At 37.1% G+C, this 8714-nt stretch overlaps 1 protein-coding gene across 1 annotated transcript; it reads right to left on the reverse strand.

Moving 5' to 3' along the window:
• LOC147859744 (disease resistance response protein 206-like) lies at positions 1-850 on the reverse strand. Its single transcript, XM_087324926.1, has one exon. It carries the CDS (start codon positions 744-746, stop codon positions 174-176), a length of 573 nt encoding a protein of 190 aa, XP_087181052.1. The 5' UTR covers positions 747-850; the 3' UTR covers positions 1-173.
• Positions 851-8714: the final 7864 nt, after the last annotated feature.

Raw genomic sequence — 8714 nt, forward strand, 5'->3', positions numbered from 1 at the left:
TAGCAATTAAAAGAAATTCAAATCACTCTATTGATAAATAAATTAAGTTTAGATCTCCCAGTGTTATTGAACTACTTATTCAAATCTTGAAACAAGTATAACCAACACATTAAACAGAACGCTCTCGATGATAACCACGAATGTGCACAAATGAAATGTTTAAAGAGTATTCATCAATAGTAGAGATCGAGGTCGAAGGAGAGGGTCCAATGTGCGGGTGGGATATGGTCAATGTAAACAAGCTTCGATGTAGCGACGCCACGGGCGGCCAAGAAATCTCCGGTGCCACCCACGACGGGCAAGTAGCGGACCGCAAGTGGCTCGTACTCTTGTCCCAAGATTGCGATGGTACCCTTGTATTTGCCAGACGTAATGGTGGCGGTGAAGATGTGTAGGAGGGCATAGTAGTGCTTCGAATTGATGACCCAAATACCTTGGGCAACTCCGATTTGGGTCGAGTTGGGTGACGGGCCCGTTGTTATAGGTGCCTCGAACGTGGACCGCACCCCGAAGCTAAACGGGTTTGGTTGGCTCAAGTTGAAGGGTAGGGCACTATAGACTGAAGTAAAGACCGAGTTGTTGACGGCCGGGTTGTAGACCTGGTTGTGGAAGTAGAATACGAATCGGTTCGGGCCATTGGGGGGCTTTCGGCGCGCCTCCACCACATTACCACTCAATGTCGACGCGAAGCAGAGCACGACCATTAGGGTTGCGCCGACAGTTGTGTTCATCCTCAATGAGGCCATTGCCCCTCTAAAGATGATTATGTAGAATTGAAGAGCAAAAAAGAGTTTTGTAGAGAGTATGTAGCTATGATAATTGGTAGTAGCTATTGGTTTGTAAATAAGGGGTGATGAAGAAGGGTGAGGGGAAATGGGTTTATATAAAAGGTCTTGTGTCTTGTGTCCTTGCCCCTTGGGGATTGGTGGGGGCTGACGTTGGGGAAATGGCACATGGTTCCTAATTTTCTATTGACATATTGAAAACCTCTCCTTTTATCGCGGCAAGGCCAGATCCTTTAACACACACATCGTGGCCCCCCTATTACAAGAAAACCTTTAACACACATCGTGGCCCCCCAATGGCACATGTCTTAGAGGGACACCTTCTCACTCAATGACACTAGAAACTCTTAATTTTTCCTCCCTCATGGTGTACACAAAGTGCGAGGCTTGAAAGTCCCATTTCACACATGACGTGCATTAGGTGCAACATTACAGAGACTCGTTTTCCCCATGGGCATCATCTTTGAGATTAGAACATCAATGTTGCATCATGTTACTATATAAATGCTTTTGCAACTCTCTTGACATTGAAGTGTCTCATTCGCCCCATGGGCATTAACTTCATAACGACATTCATATTTCTTTTGGTTATTATATAACCTTTCAATATCGTATGCTAATAGATTATGGGTGTGCCTAGGTGTATTATTAGTTTTTAGTAATGCTAGGCTTTCGTATAGATTGTGGTAGACTATTTGTAGATTAGATGGTTTTCTTTTATTTTCATTAAATAAGCAAGATTTTACATGGGGTCTACAACACCATAGGTCTCAATTATATCATAGTTTTTTAAAATTTGTACTTGCTTTAGTGTCATATTTTAATAGAGACAAAATTGGAGATGCACACTTCACATGTTATAGTCTATGTGATGCATGGAACTACAAAAATTTCTTCCTCTTTGAATTGTTAAATTGCTCTCATCCTTACATGTATACCAGCCCATTCCCTTGTTCTCCATCCACACAATAACTTCATCATGGTTTAGCTCATATTTTCACGGCTCTGTGATGGGATGTTGGGAAACTCAGGGTTGACCATGAATGTTTGAAAATGTTTGTGAATATTAGTATTCAATCGTAGTGTAGTGTTACACATTTGATTATATTTTAGTTTACTTTCCTTGCATTTTAAAACCCTAGCTTATCCTTTACATTCATTTGTCTCCTAGTCACAGTGTGCACTCATGATTGCAAACATTCATTTGTAACATTTGCGATCATAGACAATCCCTTACCAATCCACACAGGCAACATGAATAGGTTTGACTTTATCTTAGTCCTATAGATCATGTTTCACTTTAAAACCCTCAAGTTGAGACTTTAATATAAGATCTAGAAGTTAAATTTGAGAAGCCACACCACAAAACAAGGAGTTTGAATTAATTTAACAAGCATCACATTTGTTTGCACATAATGCTTGTTTCTTATAATGTATCTTGAGCAAGACTTTCAAATGACATTCACAAAATTTTCTTACCACTAAAATATCTCATGTTATGTCTTTTTCTTTAATATATGCTCTAACTTCGGTTTATCGAAATCATGTATTGCACCTTGAATTGCAAAGGCTTGGATTTTATCAAAAGTCATTTAAGAGCACTTATAGTAATTAGCAAAATGGCGTCCAATTGAAAAAGGGCGTTGGTAAATTCATCCATGATTTGATATTGAGAAACATTTATGTTTCCATAACGCAATAGTTAAGGTGTTCAAAATTTCCTATCTCAAGTATCAAAATATGGCTAGGAGAATTTGCTAGGTACACTATCCACCTTGGGAATACAATGTTTAGGGGAGATAATAGAATACCAAAAAGTAGTTTCCTAATAGCGTTTCAACGAAAAATGTTCCTTGTATGTTGAGATGGCAATTTCTCTATCAAAACTTTAGAATTGATATAAACTAATGATAATTGAGATAAAAGAAATGCACAATAAAGCTAGACATATTGCCCCTACAATCATCATTCTTCACCTCCTTAAACTCAAGGATCCTTCTTTTCTAGCACTTTTCTAAGATGTTTGTGCGTTGAAAACTCGATGCGACTTCATCATATTAAATTATGTCATATGCCATGACCTCCTTAAAGAGGGGCTTTTGCCCTTTCCATATAGTATATTGAGAGAGTTAGTGTTATATTGTCAACAAGATGGATAATGGTTCTCTTCAAATTAAATCATTTCAAGACCGTTCAAATACACACTCTACAGCTGGAAATGATGGGTGTCAATCATCATAGAGCATTTCTACATTACTTATCGACCCTCTTCATAACAAACTCTGTCTCAATCGCACAAACTCTTAACCTTAACAAAGAGTTTTACACTTGTTAATATGCACTTTAGGACTTATCATAATACTTAATCACTTAAATAAAACACCAAGAGAACAAATGAAAGTACATCAAAATCAATAAAGAAATGTTACCAATGAAATCAAATGCTTTGTTCCTCCATCAACCAAGGCTTACAAGATCTAAGGTCAATGTCCCCTAACATAATGGGTGCAACATGCTAGTAGGAGTGAGTTTAGGATGGGATTGTTGGTGGCCTACTTTAAATCAAGGACTCGCCATAAAATAACTTGGATATTTTTTTCCTGTTGTCCCCTTAATAATAAGTCCTTATTATTATTTAGAGATGCTTGCTTCTTGCTTCAATGGTTCAATGTATTGAAGCACCTTTTTTTCTAGAATATATATCATCTTATTTTACTTTAATTTATACTTGGCACCTTTTTCACAAATACTTTTCTAAAATATATTCCATTTTATTCTACTTTAATTGGTATCTCTTTCTCCCTATTTCATTTCAAAGTAAGACTTAAAAGTCTAGGTTTGAAGTTAAGACCCCTACACTTTAAGCAATTGGGTTAACAATTTCTTTATTGTTCTGCATTTTCTTCTATGTATAAAGAGACTTAATTCCTAGCCAATAAGGGACTTGGTTTCTATTGCTGAAGAGAGGAATATTAAGGGATGACTATTACTATGAAGAGGGATGGCTACCGTGAAAAAGAGGGATAAATGCATTACCATATATTCATAATCAATGTGATTTGGTTTCCAGAAAGATTTGAGAATTTCGATTCAAATTTGGGTTTTTTTTTGCCAAGATTAATATGGATTACTTTTTGTATCAATCTTTGTTTGTTGAATATTAGAAAAAGTTCTTTCACGTGTATTATCGATTGTAGTTGTGGTAATTTCATAATTTGCATGCATTTAAAGTATAGCTTCGCTTCCAATACATTTTCACTAATTCAATATTCAAGTGCTTCTCTAATGAACTACTTGATCTTGGAACCATATATTATCATGATGGAAGACATTCTTAGTGAAAAATAAAGAAGAAGAAGAAGAAGAAGAAAATAACTACAAAATGCATAAAATATATTACAAGAAAGCATACCTTATATGAGAAACATGGCAAATGTTTGACTGGAATGGACTTGAGATTCGTGATCCTTATTCAATATTGAGAAGCTTCTTATTGAACTTTAAGAGTTGCCTTAATACTCAGGCACAAATGAAATGATTCCAAATCTATATCTAAATAAATGATTGGAGGCATGTTGGCATTGACATGGTGAGATATTTTGAGTCACTCAAATAATTATAGATAATTGCATGACGAAGTAACCATGTTCCATTCAATGTATATATGATCCCAATCTTCTATAACAAGTTAATCATCAATAAATTTGTGGTCAATAGTCTTCTCGGTTGTTGTCCAAGTACTCACAATACATGTATGGGTGATTGATAAATTGTTAAAGTTGAATTCCATCTTGTAACTACACGAACTAGACAAGGTGGTTCTTGTTTTAGAATGTATTCCAAAAATGGCGGTTCTTGATTGAGAATGTTTTCCAAAAATAGCTCTACAAACTTTATGGGCGCATTTAGAATAACCTCTAATGCAACTTTACACGAAGATAATATGTATGAACCATCATGCATCTCAACATATGCGATGCATTTACAACATATGCGATGTATTTTCCTTGATGTCTTTGCAATAATCTAGCCAACTTCGTGAATGTGATTCGAGCATCATTAGCATCATCTAATGTTGTGAATAAAAACCATGAAGAAACACCAGATTCTAGACGAGTGAGCATTAGTTTCACCTTATGTTTTTCCTATTCCATCTCTAGGAAATACATCTAGAAAGTCTAGTAAGAGCATAGAATTGGCAAAGAGATCCGATTTAAAGTCATTGGATAAAATCCTTTTGAACTACACATTTGTATATCCTCTGGCATCCTTGTTATGTGGAATGAAAGATTGTTGTGCGTCAAGTTGCAAACTTCTTGTACATGCATTCACGCTACCAAAGACAATGACCCCCTCCTTGCATTTTAAATAAGTAATATCCTCTTCTTGATTGACAAAATGTTGACCTTTATTCAAACAAACATAAAAGTTACAATCTTGACCAGGAGTGTAACATTCAACAACAAATGTGGACATATTAGTTAGTATTTCTATTTTGAGCCATATGTCACATTAATGTTCATCATTTTCAACAACAAATGAGGACATATTAGTTAGTATTTCTATTTTGAGCCATATGTCACATTTATGTTCATCGACTCACATTTCTTATTTCTGTCAAGGACATAATCAAGATTTGAACTCATCACCACTTGTATATAGTCAAGTGTTATATTCTAACCAACACATCCAACTACATAGTCATGTTATATATATCTTAGCATATTATTACTAGATTATCTAGTTCAAGTTGTAGGAGTTTTTAGAAAGTTCTAGAACTAGAAGGTTCTAGAGGGTTCTAGAATATTCTCCCAAATATTCTCGAGAATATTCTAACACATATACTTCAACTCGCAGTATAAATATTTGTAACCTCCTTAGTCCCTTTCAAGGGATTCAATGCCAGTCATTGACACATTAATCTAGTATTCTTCTTTAGCCCCATCTTCTCTCCTTGATTTATATCTTTGTCTTTATGCTCTTGTATTGTTCCTAGCATCTTAAGTTTCTCATCTCGTCGCTCCCAACTTCCAGAGTTTCTAGCCTCATCACGTCTAGTTCCACTTTCGTAACCTTATGAATCATAGCCTCGTCATTTGTGCTTTGTCGTAGTCTAGGGTTGGTGTGTCTGTGACAGTTTGAATCCCTTCCAACTAGAAGCATCACCTGTCTTCATCATTGACCTTGCTTCTAGAGTTACCATCGTCAACATCCTTGATTCCAGAGTTACCGTCATCAATATCCCTTCGTTTCCTATCTTCCTCGCCATCTCTATCTCATAGTTTCTTCTCATCGTTGTCTTCGTCTTTTAGTTTCTGCTCATCATTGTCTCTGTTTTTTAGTTTCTTCTCATCCTCCACATATCTATCTTTGTGTTTCTTATCTTCACCTTGCTTGTTTATGGTTCCTTGCAGAGCATTCAAATATTTATAAGCATTTTCTCCATTATTGTTGAATTTATTGCATTAATATCAAGAATAGTCGGTGATCTTGGTTCATTATTGTCCATAGCCACACACTTTGTGGCCCCCCTTGTGAGTGCTTGCCATTGTACTCCAAAACCCTATGAGAATTATACTTTTGAAATTTGTTAGCTTTAATTGATTATAGAAGTAATATTCTTAGATCATATCATAGATCTTGTTGTGAGCTTTGATTCACGGAATAGAAAGAAGGGAAGAGAGAAACAAAACAATAGCTATGAGTCAAAGAATAAAAGAGCAATGTGGCTAAAGTTTTTTTGAAAGGAGGATTAAAACTTGAGATGTAAGTTCATATAAATTAATACAATCACATTTTGTTTCCATTGGAGTATGTTTTATAGGTAGTGTCGAGTCATAAATTAATAGTTTAATATATATAAAAAAATATAACTTTATTTAAAGATATTTTGTGATTAGTCAAAATGATTTGATCTATCTCAAAACTCATGGGTCCATGACCTAACTTGGAAAAACCAATCCTTATGATGACATAATTGGGGAACCAGATGTGAACAATGCGAGGTGGTAGATGGAGGCATCATAGATGATGGGTGTTGTCTTGGTGGCCTATGGCTTGGGGGAGTTGATAATAATAGGGAGTGTTCCAAAGCTTTGAATTCTTTGATTTCTAATGAAGGTGAACAAGGTGATGTTGTAGGATAATAAGGAGCAACAAAGTATCTCAAGATGGCGAAACAATTCAAGATACAAACTACCAAAAAGATCTAGATGGGTGTTAAGTAGTTATGAAGTTGGTGACATCAAAATTAGAGCCTTAAGACATATCTATTCACAAGGAAAAGGATCTACATTATCTTGTTTTGGTTTTGATTTGTAAAAGAATACGTGCGGAAGTGTATGTGGAGGAAACAAAGTACAAAGCCGGTTATTTGGAAGTATAACAATTAGGTAAACACAAAGTAAGGGTGAGAGAGAGAGAGACTGAGTAGAGTAGACACAACTATATCAAAAAATAAAATTCTCAATACATACAATGTGATCAATGAGCACTATTTATACAAGTCCTTAATACATACTAGGGAAGTTGATTTTGATTCTCAACACGCCCCCTCAAACACAACTTCCGGTCATTGGATAGTTGGTTTAGATTGGTCTTCGGATCGGCTTCGATAGTCAGCTCCGGCTTCGGCTATGAGTAGTTAACTTGTTCAGTCCTATGTTTGTTCTGCCCTGTTCGACTTCGTGTCAAATGGCTCCTTATCCATACTCCCCCTCAAGCTCGACCGATCAGCAATAGAAAGACCTAAGTTCGTCGTGAACTATCGTAGCTTGTCGGCTCCCAGGGCCTTCGTGAAGATGTCGATCATCTGTAGGTGTGTGCTGATGTGTTGCATGTCGACATCTCGGGCCAGGAAACGCTCTCGGATGAAGTGATAATGCACCTCAATGTGCTTGGTCCAAGCGTGAAAGACAAGGTTCCGAGCCAGATGAATACCGCTCATTTTGTCGCAATAAAGGAGAATCGGATCCATGATAGGAACACCCAGATCCTTTAAGATTCTTTTGAGCCAAACGACTTTGCATGCGGTGACGACCGTGCCCATGCATTCGACTTCTGTGCTCGATAGTGCGATTGTCGGCTGCTTCTTGCTACTCCAAGATATGGCTCCGTTGCCAAGGGAGAAGACGAAGCCTGATGTAGATTGTTTGTCGGCTTCGGTGTACCCTTTGAGTCAAATCAGTGTGGCCGATTTGTAGAGGACACCGTAATCGATGGTTCCACACACATAGCATAACACTCGCTTAGCAAAGTCCAGGTGAATGTTTTGTGGTGTTTGCATAAACTGGATAATGAGGTCGACCGAGTAACTGAGGTGGGGTGGAGTAATGGTGAGGTAGATTAGGCTTCGGACTAGCTGACGATAGAAAGTCGGCTCACACTCTTTTGTGCCAGACTTGACATCTAGCTTTAGGTTTTGATTGAGAGGGGTGGCGACGACCTTACACTATGTCATCCCAAACTTAAATAAAAGATTAAGGATATAGTGTTGTTGGGAGATCACGATGCCGTCAAGAGTTTGAATTATTTATATACCTAGAAAGTAATGTAGCTCCTTCATGTCTTTCATTTCGAATCGGTCGGAGAGAAACTTTTTTATATGAACGATATCTACTAAATGTTTTACTCCAAAAGTCATCCACATATATTATGATAAATACCTATCCTCTGGAATTGCTCTGGATGAACAAAGAAATGTCGGACTTGGACATTTGGAAGCCGATTTGGTGAAGATATTGGGTTATCTTTGAATGCCATGCTCTAGGTGCCTGCTTGAGGCCGTAGAGAGGCTTTTTGAGTCGGCATATCGCTTACAGGTGTGTGCTCGACTTAAAACCGGGTGGTTGTACCATGTATACCTCCTCTTCTAATTCTCCTTGAAGAAAGAAGTTCTTGACGTCCATTTGGTGGAGGTGCCACCCTTTG

This window comes from Azolla caroliniana, unplaced genomic scaffold (assembly GCF_043228905.1).
Source record: "Azolla caroliniana isolate FFs.n. ecotype wild unplaced genomic scaffold, voAzoCaro1.0.p SCAF_9, whole genome shotgun sequence".
Classification (NCBI taxonomy): Eukaryota; Viridiplantae; Streptophyta; class Polypodiopsida; order Salviniales; family Salviniaceae; genus Azolla; species Azolla caroliniana.